The sequence below is a fragment of the Helicoverpa zea genome, chromosome 24 (genome assembly GCF_022581195.2).
Source record: "Helicoverpa zea isolate HzStark_Cry1AcR chromosome 24, ilHelZeax1.1, whole genome shotgun sequence".
Lineage (NCBI taxonomy): Eukaryota > Metazoa > Arthropoda > Insecta > Lepidoptera > Noctuidae > Helicoverpa > Helicoverpa zea.
The window spans coordinates 8,839,777-8,863,425 of NC_061475.1; the positions used below are offsets into that span (position 1 = coordinate 8,839,777).

Genomic DNA, 23,649 nt, shown 5'->3' on the forward strand with positions numbered 1-23,649 from the left:
ACTCTTTCACTCAAACCTACTGATTTTGATGACACAGTAGGTACCTATAATTAAGTTCAGTTCCTAATATATGAAAGAGATTAAATATCTAAGATGAATTAAATACTCTCTACTAGATTACTAGCTTCAGCCAACGGGTTCGCCTGCTTGAAAAGTAACCTTGGTGCTACTCTGATGTAGGTTATCAAAATCCATTCAGTCGTTTTGGCGTAGGTCCCTAGCTACCTAGAATACATCAGAGTTTCTTTTATCCGCATGCGGGAAGTAACTCTCAAGCTAATTAACTAAGTCGTATATACTGTAGCCCTGTGAACCAGCTGTAATGAAAGCAGTAAGTAGGTATTTTTTATAAGGATGCGTCTACACGGTGCATGTAGCTGGAGCAAGTTAACATGCGCAAGTGACAAGAGCACGTGGGTGGGTATTTTGCTTCGGTACATGCGCGAGTCGCTGGACTCGCACGTGTTTAAAATGTACCTATGTAAACTGCGCATGTGCCTCAACATGCGCAAGTTACTTGCACCGTGTAGATGCACCCTAGATAATTTTGTCTTAAAGTAAGTACCTATTACCGAACATAAAAAGTGCCTCTGTTTTTAACATTAACAGTTGTTAAGTTGTAAAGTGGCAACCCTAACTACTACAAGCCCAGTTAATATGTCCTTTGTTCGAACCGTCGCAGTTAAGACAATGAGTCCGCTTGTCGCGGCTTCATTTCCGTGTCAAGACAAATAGCTTACCTTATGTAATGTGTTCGGAGTTTAGCTTGCTTTTATTTGGTTTCAAACTAGTTTGTCGTGCGGTTTTTGTAATTGGGAATGTATTTTTTTGTAATGAATCATAAGATATGCATAAATAGTTTAAGTTTAAGGATATTTTGAATCAGTTAAGTTATAACACTAGCTACTTCCATCCCATGGTCTCTCTGTTTCAATTTAAAGAACGATACCAGGTACCCTATTATCATCATCACCCGAGCTTTTTCCCAACTATGTTGGGGTCGGCTTCCTGTCTAACCGGATTCAGCTGAGTACCTACCAGTGTTTTACAAGGAGCGACTGCCCATCTGATCTCCTCAACCCAGTTACCCTGGCAACCCGATACCCCTTGGTTAGACTGGACTGCGTAGGTACCCTATTAAAACCAAGTTTTATCAAAATATGTTCATCGTGAAAGCGTAACAAACAGACAGAATCAATTTTACTGTGGTTAAGACTAATTTTGTTATCCCAAATATTAACATTTTTAAGCTCTCAATCCAATCCAATCTTTACAAAGAAATAGTTTTTTATTTTGCGGTAGACTGTACCGTTCTAGTCAATTAGTGCATTCAAGCAACTGTGACAGACAGACGACATGGCACCTTGATTATGGTTGTTTTATTCTCACTCAATTTCAAATCCGTAATTAGTAAAATTGCAACTGGGTCTTTTGGTCTTGAAAATGATTCCGTTATCGTTATAGTTAAGTGGCAACTTACTATCAGTAAAATAGGTACTTGCTGATGTTTGTTTGCTGGAAAGTGCTAATCTCAGGAAGTACTGGTCCGATTAGAAAAAATATTTTAGTGTTAGATAGTCCATTCATAAAAAAAAAAAACTAAAAGGTACATTTAACTGGGTGCGTAAAGTACTCCCACGGGTTGTGAGTGAAGCCACTAGTATACGCTAATATGGGCATGAATAATTGATCAGGTTCTATGGGTAACCAAAATAAAACACTTTATACAAAACTCGAATACTTTTATTGTTAAACCTTATCAGCCGTGCTACAAAAACTTAAACATTTGTTGAACACTTGTCAAAAAAAAAAAGTGTGGCTGTATAGCGCACCTTATTTCAACGTCACAATCTGTCATTTTTAGACAAGTGTTCAACAGGCGTTTAAAAGTTTTTGCGGTACGACGGTATGTATTTACACGTAAGCTAACTTATGCTAAGTAACTCTAGAAGTGGGCAGTCAGTCTGTCTATCTCGTACAAATCAGACATTATCTCTTCTACTTTCGTGCCGATCTTTTTGGCGATCTGAAACAATGTATAAAATATTAATACTTATAATTTTAATAATTTACACTTTTTTTTTAGATTTGTGTTATTACGAATTGAGGGAAAATCTTAGGAAGCGGTACTAAAGTATTTTTAATCTTAAAATCTTTTTCAATGCTTGTACTTGCATTGCGAAAAATTCGAATTACTACTAAATAAAAAACTATTTACTCTTTTATTTTGAATATAAACAAATGTACACATTGTATTTACATCAATACCTATATCAAAAGTAAAAAAAAGACAACTCGAAAAAAAAAATAATTATATTTCTAGGTTCGAGTCTAGAAACCACTTCGATGGAGTCAAGACTCCTTAAATGTATAGATGGAAAGGAAAAACGAAAGGAAGATGACAAGACGTTTATGAATAACAAAATTCTATTGGTCGTTTCTGTTCCGCTCCGCTTTGGTCAGGCCCTTGGGAATGTGGATTATTCGCTATATATAAGTAAATAATAATAATTACATCAGCCTTCTCCGCATTGGGCATGGTGGTGTAGAGCGTGACGAGGTCGCCGTCCAGTATGCCGCGCATCGCGCCGCCTGACAAAGAGCGACGGGACTTGTATGTCCTGGAGAAGGGAAGAAAACGATACATCAGTGGTTTTAGTTGAGTTGTTTTAGGTATAATGAAATGTTATACTCCATTTGAGTAAGAACTTATAACTGGAAATAAACAATCTTCACATAATTTTTATTTTATAACTCAACAAATACAAATTAACAAATAATGTGGCTAAAATCAATGTATCTACTACTGTACAATACCTAAAATCTTTACTATATAGTATAAAACAAAGTCGCTTCTCTGTCCCCATATCTATTTATATGCTTAAATCTTTAAAACTACGCAACAGATTTTGATGCAGTCTTTTTTAAAGAAATAGAGTGATTGAAGATGAAGGTTCATAATAAATAAATAAATAATAAACAAAGAGGAAACAATATTTTTGTTCGGACCCTAAAGACTCAAAGTCTACTAAAACTATTTGAAAAATTTCTTCACTGTTGGAAACAACACTCTCCTCAAGTAACATAGGCTATATTTTATCCCGGTAGGGACAGTAGTTCCCCCGGGACGCGGGTAAACCGCTAATAAAAAATATTTATAGTGAGCCGACTTGACCAATGGGAGGCAAGAATACGGTTAGTTTTGATTTGGTCATTATTATAGTTAAATGGTGCAAATGGGTTTTAAAGTACTATACTAACCTGTAAGCCCTAGGATTGAGTCCCGCTATATGGCAGCAGTAGTTGTTCATAACGTTTTGCAGCATGAGCAGACGCCGGTACATCTTCTCCGTGATGGGCAGCACGTAGCCTACTCCTCCGTCCAGGGTTGCTGTAAGTAAATATTGGTAAAATTAATATTTTAACAAGTAGTACACTAGTGGTCATAAGTGGTACATTAGTGTTTATATGTGGTACAATTGTGGTGGCAAATGGTACAGCAATGGTGACCAGTGGTACAAAGGACGTGATAAGTGGAATGATAACGTGTGTAAGGAAGGCATAAATTAGTGACTGTAATTGGTACAACTGTATTGGTAAGTGGTATAGTATTGTAAGTGGTACACTGGAGGTGGCGAACAGTACATTAATATTAGTAAGTGGTACAAAGGAGGTGATCAGTGGTACAATAGCGCAACAATTGCTGTGATAAGTGATACAACAGTGGGAGACAGAAGTATCATAATGGTACAAATAGAGAGATACTTAATATTTTTCTGCAGTATTTGTATGGGTCTTGGTTGGCCGGAATAAATAAATATAGTTCTCTAATAACTCACTGAACATAGTGACATGTCGCTGCGCGGAGGTGTGCGTGGCCGCGATGCGGAACATCGCGTTCACTTGCTGTCCCAAGTGGTAGTCGCTCTTACGAATAAGACGTTGACCTGAGAATAAATTACATTGGTTACATATAAATGTATTTTTAATTTAACACATAGTCATAACAGGTAGTCCATACAGCATAAAAAGCTGTTAAATAATCGATTTTACAGCAATGTTGGAACACATTCTTAAGCGTTAGTTGCGCTAGAAAATCTAGTCATAAAAGTACAGTCCGTTGGCATTAATGCACGAGCAACTTGTTACTGTTCCTATTTTAGCCGTATTGTTCAGTCATGCCTGTAGCACACCTCCGCTGCGAAACCCAAAGGGCGAAACCGCCATAGTTTCGCCGTGAGTTGTGAGTTGTTGGGCGGCGAAACAATAGCGAAATTCCCTGCTCTAACGTACAAAACTGACTATGACGTTGTCTCTTTCTAACATGATTTCGCTCATTTGCTTAGGCGCCGTCTACATCTCCGCTCGTTGTCCGCCAGTTGTCCGCCAGGGCGGAGATGTAGACGGCGCCTAAGCAAATGAGCGAAATCATGTCAGAAAGAGACAACGTCATAGTCAGTTTTGTACGTTAGAGCAGGGAATTTCGCTATTGTTTCGCCGCCCAACAACTCACAACTCACGGCGAAACTATGGCGGTTTCGCCCTTTGGGTTTCGCAGCGGAGGTGTGCTACAGGCATCAATGTCAGCCAGGCCACTAATGTCTGTGACTGTACAAAGTAACTACCTACACTCCGTTTGATGCACTTAAATAAAGATTAACAATCTTGATATGTCGTTTTTTGTTTTAAAGCACAGCAAATATAATAATAACAGTTACTTCATTGAATTATAAATTGACACAGTATTTGTTGAAAATTTCAAAGTTTATCACTTTTGTAAAAATTCTATCAAAATATTTTACTTCTATCTAAATACCTACTCAAATAAAGTGTGTACCTCCGTAGCTCTCCCGTGCCTGCGGCTGGTACATGAAGAGCGCGAGGTTGCCGTCCGCCTCGCTCAGCACGAAGTCTATATAGCTAGCTAGTGTACCTCCGTAGCTCTCCCGTGCCTGCGGCTGGTACATGAAGAGCGCGAGGTTGCCGTCCGCCTCGCTCAGCACGAAGTCTATATAGCTAGCTAGTGTACCTCCGTAGCTCTCCCGTGCCTGCGGCTGGTACATGAAGAGCGCGAGGTTGCCGTCCGCCTCGCTCAGCACGAAGTCTATATAGCTAGCTAGTGTACCTCCGTAGCTCTCCCGTGCCTGCGGCTGGTACATGAAGAGCGCGAGGTTGCCGTCCGCCTCGCTCAGCACGAAGTCTATATAGCTAGCTAGTGTACCTCCGTAGCTCTCCCGTGCCTGCGGCTGGTACATGAAGAGCGCGAGGTTGCCGTCCGCCTCGCTCAGCACGAAGTCTATATAGCTAGCTAGTGTACCTCCGTAGCTCTCCCGTGCCTGCGGCTGGTACATGAAGAGCGCGAGGTTGCCGTCCGCCTCGCTCAGCACGAAGTCTATATAGCTAGCTAGTGTACCTCCGTAGCTCTCCCGTGCCTGCGGCTGGTACATGAAGAGCGCGAGGTTGCCGTCCGCCTCGCTCAGCACGAAGTCTATATAGCTAGCTAGTGTACCTCCGTAGCTCTCCCGTGCCTGCGGCTGGTACATGAAGAGCGCGAGGTTGCCGTCCGCCTCGCTCAGCACGAAGTCTATATAGCTAGCTAGTGTACCTCCGTAGCTCTCCCGTGCCTGCGGCTGGTACATGAAGAGCGCGAGGTTGCCGTCCGCCTCGCTCACCACGAAGCCCAGCCCGCTGCCGTCCACCATGAACTCCATCTCGTAGATCTGCGAACATAGAAGAAATAAATAAGTTTTATTGCGCATATCAGACGCTTATACACATGGACAATATGAACAGAAAAAAAGGGAAAATATGCGTCTTAAAACGCGCAATACGCCTCTCGTTCAGCATAATGCTGGCCCCGAAACGAGACAGAGTCACAGCGCAGTTTTATCGGTTACTGATAAACTTTCAGTTAGTTCCTTTCGGGGCTGCCGGATTGTTCGCGCGAGTTACCTAAGCCATCATCATCATATCCCGAGCCTTTTCCCAACTATGTTGTGGTCGGCTTCCAGTCTAACCGGATGCAGCTGAGTACCAGTGTGCCACAAGGAGCGACTGCCTATCTGACCTCCTCAACCCAGTTACCCGGGCAACCTAATACCCCTTGATTGTCCTGTGCTGTACCTGATATCTCAACAGCCAGATAAACTTAACCTTAATTGATATTAACTGATAGGTAACTAAGGAAAAAGCTTGGCAGATAAATAAACATACCTGTGCACTTCTCAGGTCCCTAGACACAAGGGACAGTGTCCTGTGCTGTGCCTGATATCTCAGCAGCGAGATAGACACATACATCGGCGACTAACACTAAGTTCTTAACAGATAACTAAGGAAAAGGCTAGGCAAATAATAAAAACCACTAAATAAAGTTGAAATTAACATACCTGTGCACTTCTCAGGTCCCTAGACACAAGGGACAATGTCCTGTGTTGTGCTTGATATCTCAGCAGCGATATAGACTTGTATACATCGGCCACTAGAACTAAGTTCTTAACAGATAACTAAGGAAAAGGCTAGGCAAATAATACAACCCACTAAATAAAGTTGAAATTAACATACCTGTGCACTTCTCAGGTCCCTAGACACAAGGGACAATGTCCTATGTTGGGCTTGATAACGTAGCAGGGAGATAGACTTGTATACATCGGCCACTAGAACTAAGTTCTTCACCGATAGCATCTTGTGCACGTATATCTGTGTGTCTATGAATGCGACGCCGACTAAATCGTTGTCTTTTAGTTGCCAGATGTAGATCTGTAGGGAGATAATTATATAAGAATTAAAATTAGATTTTAATAAAGACTGTGTAAGTCCTAGTATTAACAGAAATTGTACACTAAGTTCTACGCTGTTCTACGTGTTGTTGCTGATCTACGCTGTTGGCAAACCCTTTAATAAATAAATAAATAAAAGACTAGTTCCGTGCAAATATATAAAAAGTAAATAAATAAGGTATTTACTCTACACTATTTATAAATTAAGAACGGTACAACTGACTGAAAATTAATCTGTACGATAGCTTAACACCAGGAGACTGATTATAGGATACATTTTATATTCATCCGCGTAAAAAAATAGCTTCCTCAGGCTAATCTGGTTTCACAACAGTAAAATAATTTTTCAAGTAGTTTCGGAGCCTTTTAGATTCAAACAATCAATCATTTATATACCCTTTATTTATTACATTCGACAATCAAACAAAGTAAATTAACAAGTATTTAGAAAACTTGAACAAAAACCAAACAAACATACCTTCTGCCCGACAGCAGAGATGAGGTATCCCAAAACTTGTGTGAGTGCAGTCACGGGTCCCTTTTGTTCCTTAGCGTATAACTCCTTGAAACGATTCTTTGTGAGAGGCTGTCCCGGTTCCGGTACAACGTCTATGATATCGTAGATTATTATCTGAAAACATTTGTAAAAGATACGAAAATTAATATCGACGGGTAAAAGGCAAAAGGGGTCAAGCACCACAGATCAAATTGTTCAGGAGAGTAAAAATAAAGTTTTAAAAAATAATATCTCTTTATTGCTTTATTGAATCACATCACAATCTTCAGAAAAGTTTACTAAAATACAATGTTCTTTAATAATTTTACATCAAAATAAGACTGAGATCAATAGTTTCAAACATAGATGTCGCTTGACCCCAGGTTTTAACCATGTTTATCGCTTTCGCGAGGGGTCAAGCACCAATATTTAATGTTGGAATATTTAGATTTTGGCCTAAGCTCCAGGCGCTGGCGCGCGCTTAGTGGATCAAATGCAACGTAATGAAAATAAAATTATTTAAGAAAGGGGCCAAGCGCCAATTATGTTTAGTTGACAATTTTTACTATTGGTGTAAGCGACGTTATAGTTATTAAACAAATAAAAGAAAAATGGATACAAACGACATATTTACTTCTAATATTGTTTTTAAAATTATGCCAAATGACAAGGCGATACAAAAACGTAATACACAAAATGGTCCTTCAACCAAGCAAGGTAAAGTTGGTGTCGCTTGAGCACTTTTGGCAAGTATCGATTTGGCACTTCAGTACAAATAATTCTTTGGTGCAAGTGACTTTTTTTCATGCTAGGAAAACGATATTACGACCATTCGAAAGAGAAAAAATAGTGGAGTTGGGGTCAATAAAAAAGTTAAAATCGCAAAATGTGGCGCTTGACCCCTTTTGCCTTTTTACCGTCGATATACAAGAGAATATTTTAGAGCAAAAGAGAGTTTTCTTGTAAACTTTACTTTGAAAATTCAAAGTAAACAGTTATTTTTTTCGAAAAACGACATCGGCCTTAAAAATGATTGATATTAGGGATAAAAATGATTAAAACTAATTTTTACTATTTAAAACATTGCCGATTCTAGTACTAGCTTAAAACCAATACTATTTAAAAGTTCAGTATTAACAAAATATAAACAAGAACAAATCTATAAAAAAAAGTATTGCTTATAATTTAAAAATAAGAATAACTATTGTATACTCACCCTCCCTCTCGAAGTTATATCTTCACTGTAGTTGTAGTTTGTTCCTATCGCTATGTAGCCTCTTAGTCCTGACCTGAAATACAAACCATGTTGCTATACTAATCTTTTATCATGATAATAAGTAAGTGAAACTGTATATTATTGCTTAGGCCAAAATAAACCAACAACATGAATGTTAGTTTTCATGAAACAGCTGTTTACCATTAACTTTCATGTTCAATTTTCAAAGTAAAGTAAACAACTGTTTTAAGAAAAACAGACATTTATGCTGTAGGAAAACTCGGGCCTTAGGCGTACATATCTTTTCGATTATACATCAATGAGGAAAGGGCAGATGACGTATATTTTCGCGCCACATAACTTTGCAATTTTGAAGTTATCCATTTGACTCCTTGTTATCCATTTATTAGTACATACAGACATTGTCGAGAAACTTAGTTTATCTGAAGTTGGTTATTATTAACTTCACAAAATCAAAAAAATATGATAAAAACACTTCTGCATACGCGGGACACAACAAACGACTAACTTCATAATTGCAAAGTTACATGGCGTACTATACATCATCTGTCTAGCTTTTTCCTAATTACCTGATAAACACTTACCTAGTCCCCTCATAAGACAGACAGACATTCTTAAGACAAGTAACATGTTCCCACTCGTCTAATTCAATGCGAGTGTTGGGGATGATCTCCCACGATACCGGCGAGAATAGAGTCACGAAGAAACGGTCTTGTAGGGGGTAGGGGAACCTGAAAATGAAAATAGCTTTTTGAACTCATAAATTATAAAATATACTCTTTAAAACAATCCTCTTTTGAGTTTTAATGTACCAATGACAATGTATGACAATACCTTCCTTAAGCATGTTTTCGTAGAGACAATCAAATGTATATTGGTATGTATTGTAAAGGTGGTCTTTTCAGAGGATTTTCAGACCAAGGGGGTCTTTTTATGTACCAGGACCGCGGTAACTCTTTCAAACAATCCCTCAACACCAACGGGCCTTGGCCCACAAAAGGCCTACGAAAGAACACATACCAGTAAAAATCTGATACTCCCTCATCGCTGCTAACCCACAGCGGAAGTGTTCATTTATGGAATTCATTGTGTAGGTAGAATATTATGGAAGTATCCTCACCTATCCCCTTTGTTGTCGCTGGTCTTCTCCTTGTCCTCGCCGTTGAACTTGTAGTACGAGGTGGTGGGCTGGTGGGTGGAGGCCACGAGGCAGTAGGTCTTGGACTCCAGGTGGAAGGTCACGAAGTGAGGAGTCACGCGGAGAGGCACCTTGCGGACCGGCCACCACGCGTCGTAGGATAAGTGGGTTGGTAGGGCGCTGATGCGAAGGGATGACTGCGAAAATAGAACAGTTTTATATAACTGTTATTTTGTGTTTATTTGGGATAAAAAATAAATATAGGTTGGATGGAACAGAATGGAACGGGATGAAGGTCGAATGGCATGAGATAGGATGGGATAGAACGGAATGGGATGGGACTGGACAACATGAAATGGGATGGTGTGTACAAGCATTTTCTTACAAGGTGACTCAACTGCAACGTAATTTTATGTTTATATGTTTGTTTTGTCGTTATCAGTTTTTCTTTATTTTTTTAATGAAATGAATTATAGTGGAACGAGTGATGAGATTAGTTAGGATGGGACGGTAAGGAATGGGAAGAGAAGGAACCATTAAGGGAATAAGATAGGATAGGATTTTATAAGATAGAATGCCACAAAATGGAATGTGATGGACATAGACAGTCTTCCACTAAACATAATCTTACCTTAGAATTAAAATACAAGAACCCCTGCGGGCAGTTAGTATTATTGAAGGGCGCGAATGTAGGCACGGGAGCTTCTTCAGAGCACAATGGATGCAATCTTAGCTCCCCGCGGGCTGACAGGAATAAGAAGTACGGGGTAGCCCCGCAGATGAATACGCCGTTGTAGCCGCCTACGTTACCTGGGTGGGGAGAAATAAATTTAAGCACATAGTTTTGAGAGTAATTTACAAACTTACAATTAATATAAAAAAAAACTATCCTAGTAAAACAAAAAAAAAACACTATAACTTTCAAACTTACTCCAAAAACTTTTATAAAATTGCCAATCTACTTGTTTTGAGTTGGTTAAGTACAAATTCAATTATAAGCCTTCACAGTATATTTATTTGCACAAATGGCATACTATTTGAATAAAAATAGTGAATAAAAAATTTAATGTAGACCAAAATATAATAACTGTAAACAGGACTCTTTTACACTGGCTAGAGAAGAATAAAAATGACACTTTAATATAATATTTTGCTGATACATGGCCAGCACATTTATTGAAGAGTAACTATGGAGTTTCTTGTCTCCTTTCTTCTTCATAGGAATCTACTTTTGGAATAGACAACTAGAATCATCCCATGCATCAAACTTATTTTTGACATTCATACATGCTTTACAGCCTTATGAATTTTCACTTTTACATTGATACATAAATTATTTATCTTACTTATACAATACTAGCGACGCACTTCGGCTTCGCACGGGATAACGGTATATTGCCTTACTATTTAATGTATGTTATTATACATATAAACCTTTCTCTTTAATCACTCTATCTATTTAAAAAAACCGCATGAAAATCGGTTGCGTGGTTTTAAAAATTTAAGCGTACAAAGGGACATAGGGACAGAAAAAGCGACTTTGTTTTATATACACTTCTGGACACATCTATTGGCCCACCTTAGAGTTTAGGTTTTGATGGCCCCTACCGAAATATGACTGCTAGATTGAACAAAAACTGTTGATGCAGTTTTAAACCTGATACATTTTACCTTCTTTTTCGATCGTATTGTTTTAAATTTGAATTCAGAATACCATACGACATGGAGCTACGCCTAACAAGTCGGATATGTGCCTCGTTAAAGGCAATTGATTTTTGAATAAAAAACATGTTTTATCAAATAAAGGTTTAATTTAATAACGTGTGTTGCTTCCATGGGCATCTACCACAGCTCTCATACGATTAGGCATAGAGTTTATCAACCGCTCTATGAAGTTTTGAGGGATCATCTCCCATTCCTCTTCTATGGCAGTTTTTGACTCCTGCATCGTCTGGGCAACTGGCTGACGAGCCCTAACACGTCTTTTTAGCTCGTCCCACATGTGCTCAATGGGGTTCATGTCTGGGCTTCTGGCTGACCAGTCCATAACTGTGATATTCACATCCCGAAGATATTCCCTGACGATGCCGGCCGCATGGGTTCTTGCATTATCATGCATAAAAAGAAAATTTGGGCCCACATAGTCCGCGTATGGTACCACGTGAGGTCCTAAGCACTCACGAATGTACCTTTCAGCATTTAATGTTGGCAGCCGTGGTCCTGTAACAACCTCAAGTTGAGTTTTGCCGCTCGCGGATATACCGCCCCAGACAGTCCTTGAGCCACCGCCATAAGCAACCCTCTCTTCAAAGCAGCTTTGTGCGAAACGCTCTCCCTTACGTCGGTAGACCTTCTTCCTTCCATCATTGCCAGGTAACACAATTTTAGACTCATCAGAAAAGAGTACACGGCTCCAATCTTGCTGTGTCCAATTTAAATGACTGCGTGCGAAATGAAGGCGCGCTGTTCGGTGGGCTCGCGTTAGTTTGGGCCCATTAACTGGCTTGTGTGGTACCATATCGCATTCTTTTAACCTTCTCCGAACATTTCGAGCGCTCACACATACTCCGTGGAAGTCGCGAAGTTGTTTTTGTATCTCAATGGAGGTAAGGTGACGATTTCTCAAGCTGGTCGTCACGATGAATCGATCCTGCCTTTCAGTTGTGACCCGAGATCGTGGCCTTCCTTGGCGACGAACAAAGCCGCCAGTCTCTAGGTACCTCCGATAAACATTTCGGACCGCAGATCGACTTAAATTAAGTTGAGCACTCACGTTTCTTTGGCTGTGTCCGGCCTGAATAAGTGCCACAGCTTGGGCGGCGACTTCAGGTGAAGCATCCATAGATTATTGATAGAACCTCACCTTAATGTGAAGAATAAGTAATGTTTGTTGCAAAACCAAAGATATCAATCACTTTTTCAAGAGTTAAATTCAAGTAAACCAATAAAACCAAGTTTTCTTAGTAATCGATTGTTTGATATCAACAAGCAGGCTCCAAATTGTCTCTTGTTTCTTTAAATTCTGTATTCGAAATTCAAAAAAGACTATTGAATGAAATTGTGAATGTGCAAGGTTCAAAACTGCATAAAAACCTTTTGCTCGACCTAATGTAAAAATTAAGCTAGGACCAAACGAAACTGAAAATACAAGGTGGGCCAATAGATGTGTCCAGAAGTGTAGATACATACTTAAAACTATATTACACTTACCAAAATACCGACACTGTCGTACATTTTCCTTCAACAGAGCGGTTTCATAGGAGTCCGTGGGCTCAGTCAGAGGCGCAGCATTGTACCCGAAGGGGAACGACACGCGGGACCGGCTGAAGCGGAGCTTTAAGTTGCCGCGAGGGTATTTGTACGCCTGCAAGATGATGAACGAGTGTTATTTTCTATAGCTGAAGAACAGCTTTCTAATCAAAATAGAAAACACAAGGTCTTTTTACTGATACAAGTTTTTATGACTATGTACTTTTTGAATGATGTATGAACATTAAATGGGTCAGACTTGTGTTGAATGGTTTTAACTTGACATAGGTTTAGTAGATAATGATTTAAGTGTTTTTGTTTCCGTCAATCTTGAAATTCTAACCGTCGTACCACAAAAACTTTTAAACGTCTGTTGAACACTTGTTTAAAAAAAATTACAGATTATGACGTTGAAATAAGGTCCGTTTTGCAGCAAAATTTTTTTTAGACAAGTATTTAAGTTTTTGTAATAAGGCTGTTCGTGTCTTTTTTTTCTACAACGTTTCCCAAAGTAGTTTTCGTATTTCCCAAAGTTCAAGTGGTAAAGATTGGTGTTTTGGGGGCAGTCTTTTGTCAATTTTGACGCTCAACAAAGCGCTGATTTGCAGCCCAGTTTGACTAAAAGATTTCATATTTGAGTTGATAAGTTCCTTCAAACCTGATATATCATAAGCTGGTCTTCACAGCGCATGAGCATGAGGACCCTGGTGCCCTTGTGCCCCACGCCCACCACCAGCAGCTCGCGGCACTTGTCCGCGTCCACGTTCTGACCACCACTGCTCAGTTCCTCGTCTTCTATGCCGCCGCTGGGAATGGGAACTGATTCGAGGCTGTCTGCTAGGATCTGTAAAGGTAGATTAGAAACTTGATTAGGCACAAAAAGTAATGGTACGAACCAGTAACAATTAATGGTTCAAGGACAACAAACTAGAATTTGGCCAAAGGTCTTGAATTACACCACCTTCATCATTAAGACCGATCCATTTGCCAAGGAATATTGGGTCCATGTTAAACATACATCTGGAAAAAATAAGACCACCACAGAGGACCAGATATGCCAGGCCTGCGGGATTGTTCGAAAAAGTTACCGCGGCCCTGGTACATTAAGGGTTCCAGAAGGAACATGGTGAGTTGTAGTCAGTAAAAGTCTGATACTACCTCACGATGCACCTACACCGGGCGGGGTCATTTGATGATTTCCCACCAAAACAAGAGGACCTCTACCAATCTCCCTACCCATTTCAAACCTTACCAAATTACCCTGGAATATTCCAGAAACTACTCTATTAACTCACAGTATTCCCAGCGCAGGCATCTCTGACGAGGAAGCTGAGCCTCATCTCGGGTAAGGAGTATATCTCCAAGTTGCCGTTAATTCGGAGTACGAACAGCCAGTAGGTGGCTTTCACTTCAACGAGGTATTTCTTCCACCAGCGAGAGATGCGCCGAGGCACGCCGGGGTTCTTTGATTGTTCTGCTAACATAATCTGTGGGGGCGCACAAAATGATTACGAAATCTGTAAGTATATCAACAAAAAATAATACAAGTAGATAAGACTGTGGTGCTCATATGTCAAAGAAAAATTTATACAAGTGCATAGTTAAATAAAATGTTGTAAACAATCTCATATTTTATTCTCCAAATTCGGCTTTTGTGTCCTGGATATTTGTTAGAGGCGCTAATTTACTTAGGACTTGAGCAAATTAAATAAACTAGTTTTCTATGCATCGTGTAAAACTAAGTTAGCCTCGCTGATCAAACGATTAGATCTTTTGAAAATGCAAGAAGAAACATGTATTGCCATATTTAAAAAAATGTGAACATACCGCACGTATGCGTGGTTTGAACATCCTACAAAATAATTTTCTTGGTTTTACAGTTAAATATAAATAATAATAGAAACACTCACGCTAGCCATAGAAGCAGGTGTCTGGTCGCCGCCATACAGCAGTTCGTCTTCATCATTGAGCTCGTACACGGCGCCCGGCTTGAAGCCCTCGGCCTTCACGTTCTTGCCTTTCATCTTACCTGTGAACTCGCCTTTTACCTGGGGAAGATAGCAAGTTATATATATGGTTTGTATATATGGTTTAAAGAAATAGACACGTTTATTAAACAACCAGCTCCCACTACTTCAAGCACACAGAAAAAAATATGCCTAGCCTTCGTTGATGTTAAAATTCAAAACTGGTGAATTTTGTTTTAATGTAATTCAAATTTCAAATGGACAATAGAGAAAGTTCCATATTTGTAGAATTCAATTCTTGTCGTTAAAAACTTTAATAGGCACACATTTTAACACCATTCATTATTTACTTGTTAAAAAATTCCAAAAATGTCCATGGTCTTTGACCTAAAAAAAACTTTAACATAATACTACGTGATTTTTACTTCGTGCCAGAAGTAAAAATCACGTAGTACTTGAAACCAAATCCAAGAAAAACTTCAGGTTAAAGAATTTTATTTTCTTAAACAATAGACTTCACGAAGAGACTCAAACTATTGCAAAAACCTATATATCTCATTAAACTGTGTGAACATATAGAAGCCACAAACATGTATATATGTTTGTCTATGTATATTTAACTTACTTGTGCGTTAGGAGCATCAGGCGGCGTGAACAGGCCGCTGAGGTCACGATATACAGTAGCTCGTAACACTCCCGGCCGATGCGGCACTGTTTGCCGCGTCGGGGCCAGACGACCCGACGACTGCGGGAAGAGAATAGGTTTATTTAGCAAGTGTGTATAAAAAATCTTACTACAATAGAAGTTTTTTATTGTGTTAATGTTAATCTCGAGCTTATGTAATTTACCAAACTTAAAAAAGAAAACAAATACTTTTGCGCAGTATCTTCACACTGGGAAATGCGACAGCTACAATGATATCAGAAGGGCTGTCACTTTTAGATGCTGATTATCTTCAAAACCACGAAGGTAGCATCTGGTAGATACTAATGGCAGCAGGTAGCAATTAGGTAGCAACTCTCTATAATATGTATTTTGAGGGAATCTATAAGGAGTGACAGCGATTTTGACGATCACCTTTTGTCGTAGTCAGCCCGCGAATATTACGATTAGCTAAAACGACAATATTTTGCAATTCTAGAGCTTTCGTCATGGGGACAGTCACAGAGTAACCAAGTCGTATACGTCCACACAGAAGTCTATGTTTTAATTTATTGTCGTACTAGCTTTCGCCCGCGGTTTCACCCGCGTCCCATAGCTGGATGGTGACAAAAACCTTCTCCTGGGTCTAAGTTACCTCCCCTCTAATTTTCAGCCAAATCGGTGAAGCCGTTTTCATGTTATGTCGTGACAACGGAAAGCGGGTTTCATTTTTAAATATATAGATTATCATCAACCCTCTACATGTGGGATCATTACCGCCCCGTCCTTCCCGCGGAACTCCCTGAGCGCGAGCACGAGCACGCGGTTGCACAGCGCTGCAGCTGTACGCTATATGCGGGTACATTACCGCCCCGTCCTTCCCGCGGAACTCCCTGAGCGCGAGCACGAGCACGCGGTTGCACAGCGCTGCAGCTGTACGCTATATGCGGGTACATTACCGCCCCGTCCTTCCCGCGGAACTCCCTGAGCGCGAGCACGAGCACGCGGTTGCACAGCGCTGCAGCTGTACGCTATATGCGGGTACATTACCGCCCCGTCCTTCCCGCGGAACTCCCTGAGCGCGAGCACGAGCACGCGGTTGCACAGCGCTGCAGCTGTACGCTATATGCGGGTACATTACCGCCCCGTCCTTCCCGCGGAACTCCCTGAGCGCGAGCACGAGCACGCGGTTGCACAGCGCTGCAGCTGTACGCTATATGCGGGTACATTACCGCCCCGTCCTTCCCGCGGAACTCCCTGAGCGCGAGCACGAGCACGCGGTTGCACAGCGCTGCAGCTGTACGCTATATGCGGGTACATTACCGCCCCGTCCTTCCCGCGGAACTCCCTGAGCGCGAGCACGAGCACGCGGTTGCACAGCGACTGCACGCACAGGTAGGGGTCTGCTGCCGCCGCGTACGCCGCCGTCCATTCTAGCTGCACTGATTGGAGTTGGACGCCGTCTGGAAGGGAAAATAAGGCTTCAATAATACACCTACGTTCTCCGAAGTAATTACTATGCCGAAATCGCTTCAATATCGGTCCAGATCATCATCATCTCTCGAGCCTATATCTCCCCAACTATGTTGGGATCGGCTTCCAGTCTAATCGGATGTGGCTGATTACCAGTGTGCCACAAGGAGCGACTGCCTGTATAACCTCTTCAATCCAGTTATCCAGGCAACCCAATACCCCTTGGTTACACTGGTATATCTAGACACACGGCAGTGTGTCCGCCAAGTTCGAGCAAAAAAAGCGACACACCGGCCGTGGGTTATATTACACGAACCATTTCAGGCCAAATTCGACCCCCCTATAACTCAAAATCTATTTTATTTACACATTTCAAATTTCTAGTATCTGTTGAGACCCCCTCACTTATCTAAAATACAAAATTTCATTAATATACCTATTGTAGGTCTTGAGATATTGACGTCAGAAAATCGCTATTTTTACTATACACTCACTGACTGACTCACTGATTCACTGACTCACTCATCAAAAACCTAGACCACTTCCAAGGGTCGTATTGACTTGAAATTTGGCATGGAGGTAGGTCTTTATATCAAGGTAAAGGGAAAAATCTGAAAATGGCCAAGTGTGAGTCGGTTTCAAAATAATGAAGGTGTAAAATACCCAGTGTAAATTTATACCCCTAAGGAACTAAAACGAACTAAATTTATCTATATTTATATAATATATCTTCGAATGGTCGTACCGATCTGAAATTCGTTACAAAGGTTTGTATTCAGTCAAAGTAAAAATCTGAAAACGGCCAAGTGTGAGTCACTTTCGAAAATAACGAATGTGTAACTTTGATCCACGAACATAATATATGATAACATGTCATGTCAGTCAGTTGGTAAATCTAGTCCATTTAGTTAATCTAGTTCATTTCTTTGTAAGAAGCATAGTGCATATTCAAAAATCTGAAAGATAGTATATGAGACATTAAATTCTTGACCGTTATTTGAAGCTTACTAGTTTGAGATAGGCACCTACGTGTTTTCCGCTTTTATCTCCGTCCTTTTCTACCCCATATCTTGCATCTCTCTCGCACACCGACCAGTTTCACTCCCCACCAGGCAGGAGGCGACGAGTGTTCTCGGCGGCCACAGTTCGTCATTGGCGTCTTGTTTTCCGCCCGAGAAGGTTGGTCTAACCAACCGCTGTAGTATTTCGTTGAAAAATAAACTCAGTGCTCTCGCAGAACACAGGTGAGTTTATAATATTTTATACAATTTGTTAACGATTTTACCGTTCGATATTCGTTTTTGCGAAATCAAGTGTTAATATTTTGTGCATCTACCCCTTTTTTTGTCACGAGTTTCTTCCGTGTACTTTTTTTTTTCAGTAATTTGTTTTCAGAATGAGTGACTTATAAAGCAAATACAGATGCGGTTAATAATAAAGCTACCACAGCCCGTGCACGTGAATATGGAAAAGAAAGCAAGCCCGAAGTTCCTAAGGCACCTGTGGCCCTAGTTCAATCCTGCAAGGCGTTCAACTTTTTGACAAAAAAGAATGGTGTGAGGTGCGGTCCAACCAGCATCTCCTTAGTTCGGACTGGTCACTACCGCACTTGAAGAGGGCTGATGGTGTCAAGAAAGCTTTTCGGCCTTGAAAGACTTGGTATGCTCCCACGGACTGCCAGTAAGTCTGTTAGCCACCCCCCGTGGGGGTCGGCTCATTATCACGGCGTGTGATGGTTTTCGGCCTTGAAAGACTTGGTACGCTCCCACGGACTGCCAGTAAGTCTGTTAGCCACCCCCCGTGGGGGTCGGCTCATTATCACGGCGTGTGATGGTTTTCGGCCTTGAAAGACTTGGTACGCTCCCACGGACTGCCAGTAAGTCTGTTAGCCACCCCCCGTAGGGGTCGGCTCATTATCACGGCGTGTGATGGTTTTCGGCCTTGAAAGACTTGGTACGCTCCGCCTAGGACTGCCAGTAAGTATACTAGCCACCCCTCGCAGGGGTCGGTTCATTATCACGGACCCGCGCAGGGTACCAATCTTGCATTTTGCGAGTCGCAGCATCATTACAAAGCAGGGACCAGTAAGTATACTAGCCACCCCCCGCAGGGGTCGGTTCATTATCACGGACCCGCGCAGGGTACCAATCTTGCATGTTGCGAGTAGCAGCATCATTACAAAGCAGGGACCAGTAAGTATACTAGCCACCCCCCGCAGGGGTCGGCTCATTATCACGGACCCTCGCAGGGTACCAATCATGCATGTTGCGGATCGTACCATCATTGCAATCTACCCTCGCAGGGTGGCTATTTGGATCGACTTTCGAAGAGTCGCCATTATAACCTTCCCTCGAAGGGAAATGGTAATCACACTCACGCTGAATGGTTAGTGACGCAAAACTCTAAAGGCTCCCTTGGGTCATCACGAGTAAATTACAATAGGAACCATGTCCAACAGAGGAAACAGAAAGCGTCCAGGACCGCAGGCGGACTTTGATGCGTCCAACAAGGCACGTAAGTTATGACTTTCGAGGCGGGTTGCCTAACATTATATCAAGACCAATGGAAAGAAATGGGAGCTCCGCCTTTCTTGTCAAAAATAATAACTGGGTATCGCATACCATTGGCCAAAAGCCACCTTTGATAGATAATGCCAGATTTGACCAGAGAGTCCAAAGAGATGGATGTCGTCATATCCCAAATGATAAAACAAAAAGTTCTATTGATAGCTGCAAATTCTGCCAGCTTTCTTTCCAATATGTTTCTTGTGCCCAAAAGGCGACGGAAAGAACCGTCCAATACTCAATCTCAAGGTTCTCAACAAGTTCATAATTACGGAACCCTTCAGTTTAGCGAAAGACGAATGGCTGTGCAAGTGGATCTCGCCCAGGCTTACTTCTACCTTCCGGTAGCCGAAGGTCACAGACATGTTCTTCGACTAGTATACAGAAGAAGACTGCTTCAGATTACGTGCCTACCATTTGGCTTAAGCACGGCACCCAAGACCTTCGCCACATTGACCAATTGGGTGGCTCAAACTTTGAAAACTCAAGGGTTACTTATAATTGTGTATCTCGATTTTCTGGTGGCTCACCAAGACATATTCGCCTACTTTGGGATCATTTGCACCACGTTTTGGATGGCAAGTGAATAAATCGCAAGCATTATCAACAAAATAATGACAAAACGCACTACGTGACAAACAGCACGACAAACTTAGAAGACCTGCATAGCTTGATAGGACTTTTAAACTTCGCAAGTTTTCGTTGTCCCATACGGCAGACTGCATTTCCGGGCTCTCCTCACTTTCCTCAATGCAGTGTTGAACAGCAATCTATACCTACCCTATTCATGGAACCGTGAGCCAAACGGTGAACAAACCATAAGTCACGATTGAAGTAATGATCATATTTTATAAAAAAAATCGGTAAAAAAACTTTTAAGTTAAACGGTTTTATCTTATGTGCACTGAAAACTAGAAAATAAAAAAATAGTTACTTACCTGTCAACCTACGTAGGTGGTCCCGGTCATATTAAACTAAAATAAAAACGTGGGGCCCATTAACTATTGCTGTAGTACTTTCTTCTAGAGGTATAATAGGTGTGGATTGCATCGACTTACTATAATCGTAACTGGAGATTTTGACAATCAATAATCAGCCGTAGCGGCTTCACCAGCGAACGCCGAGCTCATGATCTACCAAAGTATAAAGATATGCTTTGCCATAGGTAGGATTTCACAGGGGCCCCACGTTTTTATTTTAGTTTAATATGACCGGGACCACCTACGTAGGTTGACAGGTAAGTAACTATTTTTTTATTTTCTAGTTTTCAGTGCACATAAGATAAAACCGTTTAACTTAAAAGTTTTTTTACCGATTTTTTATTTTCTAGTTTTTAGTATTTAATGAAAATGCGTACCGAATATTCCTCATTCTATCTAATTCATTTAGTGTATCATTATTACACGGTCTCTTACCTGACAATTTATTACAATCTAATTCCTCAATACATAGCCCTTCCAGATACTTTTTTTTTTAACAACCCCAAAAATCATCACATGACCTCTCCTGCTGTGGATCAGCAGCGGTGAGGGAGTGTCAGACTCTTGACTAGAAACCGTTTTGTTCCGTCGTAGGCCTTTTATGTACCAGGGCCGCGGTAACTCTTTCGAACAATCTCGCAGCCAGGCAGGCCTTGGCCCTGTTGGGCCCCGCTGGAGTTACTGACAGTTTTCTACTTGTGAAGCCCTTTCATTTGATACCCGTATTGGTGGGATTGATAAAAAATTGTTATCAGCCATTTGGTAGCGGCGGCCATCTTAGATTTCAATTTTGCATAGTAAATTGTATTCTACTTGTTGAGACCTTTCATTTGATACCCATGTTGATGGGATTGATAAAACCTACGTTATCCGCCATTTTATAGCGGCCGCCATCTTGGATTTAATTTTTTATAGTATATTGTATTCTGTTTGTTGAGCCCTTTCATTTGATACCCATATTGATGGGATTGATAAAACCTACGTTATCCGCCATCTTAGATTTCAATTTTGCATAGTAAATTGTATTCTACTTGTTGAGACCTTTCATTTGATACCCATGTTGATGGGATTTATAAAACTTAAGTTATCCGCCATTTTGTAGAGGCCGCCATCTTGGATTTTAATTTTATATAGTACATTGTATTCTACTGGTTGAGAACTTTCATTTGATACCCATATTGATGGGATTGATAAAACCTACGTTATCCGCCATTTTGTAGCGGCCGCCATCTTGGATTTCATTTTTTATAGTAAATTGTATTCTACTTGTTGAGTCCTTTCATTTGATACCCATGTTGATGGGATTTATAAAACCTAAGTTATCCGCCATTTTGTAGAGGCCGCCATCTTGGATTTTAATTTTATATAGTACATTGTATTCTACTGGTTGAGAACTTTCATTTGATACCCATATTGATGGGATTGATAAAACCTACGTTATCCGCCATTTTGTAGCGGCCGCCATCTTGGATTTCAATTTTTTATAGTATATTGTATTCTGCTTGTTGAGCCCTTTCATTTGATACCCATATTGATGGGATTGATAAAATCTACGTTATCCGCCATTTTGTACCGGCGGCCATATTGGATTTACAATGTTATTGATATTACTATATTGTATTGTCATCGGAATTAAAGGTGTATACAAAATTTCAGATTAATCGGTTGACAGGAAGAGGGTGAAATTTGAATTACTAAATTTGACCCAAGAATGAATAAATAATAAATAAAACAAACGGGGTAAGCTAAATAAAACCGTTTAAAAATAACTACGAAAGTAATATACTGACAACATTAGAAATGATATTTTAGAACGATGTCTGTGGAACTTATGCAATCTTTTCAAACTTATTTGAAATCAAATATAATAAATGCCGTAAACTATTTTCTTAATTTTAATGAAATATGTAGTAAATTGTTTACATGTAAAAGGAACCTAGAAGTCTTGACTGTCATACATAGAACCCTACTTAATTGAAGACCACAGATACTATGAACATTTTACATAAAAATATGACGTTTTTGTCATCGGTCGGGTTATACCCACCATTTTGAAAAAGTGTCATTCTTTGGTTACATTGTGGGCTCACGGCTCGGTGAATGGAGTATAGCAATGTTGAACCTAACAGCAGATGCCTTAGCAGATCTAAAGTGGTGGCTGGTCAGCTGCCACCAAACCTTGGATATTCATACGCCACTTCCCTGTCACCTTATAACCACGGACGCCTCCGATGTAGGATGGGGGCACAACTGAACGGAACTCCCGTAATGGGTTCATGGAACAAGAGAGAAAAAGGCTTTCACTGCGAGTTGCTAAGGAGATCAACAGCCATTTTTCAATGCAAAAATGGGACTGAGGTGTCATATCTAAGAAATCAAGGTGGCACCCGATCAAGGAGCCTACCGAACTTGACGTACAAAGTATTCAGTTATCTCGAGCTGTATCAAATCTATCACGTCGTGAATCATATACCAGCCCTATTCAACAGTCATGCAGACCATCTCTCCCGACACAAACCTCCACCGGAGTGGCATCTTGTATCAGCAGTGACCCTATTTGCCTCGAAGCGAGCCCAGGGACACATAGTTGTGTACTACGTGCCCCTAGATCTGAAGGACCCGAAAGCGGGGTTCCACGATGCCTTTTTCTCAAGTTTGGACTTACCCGCTAGCATGGGTATTACCGCCACCTTACCTTATACCGTAGGTCCTCAGTCATCTCAATTCAGGAACGGGAGTTAATCTCATAGTAGTTCCTTCGGTGGCACCAGGTATTTTGGCGAGCAGATTTGAAGTCCCGATCATTAGCAGTACCCTACACACTGATGAACCTCGAGCAGAAACCGATAGACACAGCAACGGGGATACCCCCTGCCAAGGTCAAGGAAATGGGGAGGGGGGGGGGGGAGGGACAAGGAGTCTCTCCGACTGAAGTCTTCTTCAATCCACACGCAACACTTATCGATCAGCTTGGAGTCGATAGTTAAATTGGGGCGAAAAGTATGAAATTGGATCCTATGAATCCCTATTTGGACCTATACTTACCCAATTTTTAGCGGACTTACACATAGTAAATAAACTAGCATACAATACTATTTTATTACACAAGTCAGTTATAGCTACACT

General features: G+C 40.8%; 1 protein-coding gene across 2 annotated transcripts in view; it reads right to left on the reverse strand.

Annotated features, from left to right (window-relative positions):
- Positions 1 to 1,725: 1,725 nt before the first annotated feature.
- Positions 1,726 to 23,649, reverse strand: part of LOC124642234 (cleavage and polyadenylation specificity factor subunit 1) — a 42,746-nt gene continuing 20,822 nt past the window's right edge. The window contains exons 13-30 of one of the 2 annotated variants that reach the window (XM_047180568.1): positions 16,830 to 16,969; positions 15,489 to 15,608; positions 14,807 to 14,944; positions 14,192 to 14,383; positions 13,555 to 13,740; positions 12,858 to 13,011; positions 10,279 to 10,457; positions 9,630 to 9,844; positions 9,094 to 9,240; positions 8,489 to 8,561; positions 7,255 to 7,407; positions 6,562 to 6,756; positions 5,664 to 5,720; positions 4,934 to 5,567; positions 3,840 to 3,947; positions 3,262 to 3,391; positions 2,516 to 2,621; positions 1,726 to 2,026 (exon numbers count right to left, since the gene is read on the reverse strand). In XM_047180568.1, the coding sequence (XP_047036524.1) occupies positions 1,946 to 2,026; positions 2,516 to 2,621; positions 3,262 to 3,391; positions 3,840 to 3,947; positions 4,934 to 5,567; positions 5,664 to 5,720; positions 6,562 to 6,756; positions 7,255 to 7,407; positions 8,489 to 8,561; positions 9,094 to 9,240; positions 9,630 to 9,844; positions 10,279 to 10,457; positions 12,858 to 13,011; positions 13,555 to 13,740; positions 14,192 to 14,383; positions 14,807 to 14,944; positions 15,489 to 15,608; positions 16,830 to 16,969 (3,008 nt within the window). In that variant the 3' untranslated portion in view covers positions 1,726 to 1,945. Of the gene's footprint in view, positions 2,027 to 2,515; positions 2,622 to 3,261; positions 3,392 to 3,839; positions 3,948 to 4,933; positions 5,568 to 5,605; positions 5,721 to 6,561; positions 6,757 to 7,254; positions 7,408 to 8,488; positions 8,562 to 9,093; positions 9,241 to 9,629; positions 9,845 to 10,278; positions 10,458 to 12,857; positions 13,012 to 13,554; positions 13,741 to 14,191; positions 14,384 to 14,806; positions 14,945 to 15,488; positions 15,609 to 16,829; positions 16,970 to 23,649 lie in introns of both variants that reach the window. The other variant, XM_047180570.1, reaches the window with a different exon arrangement.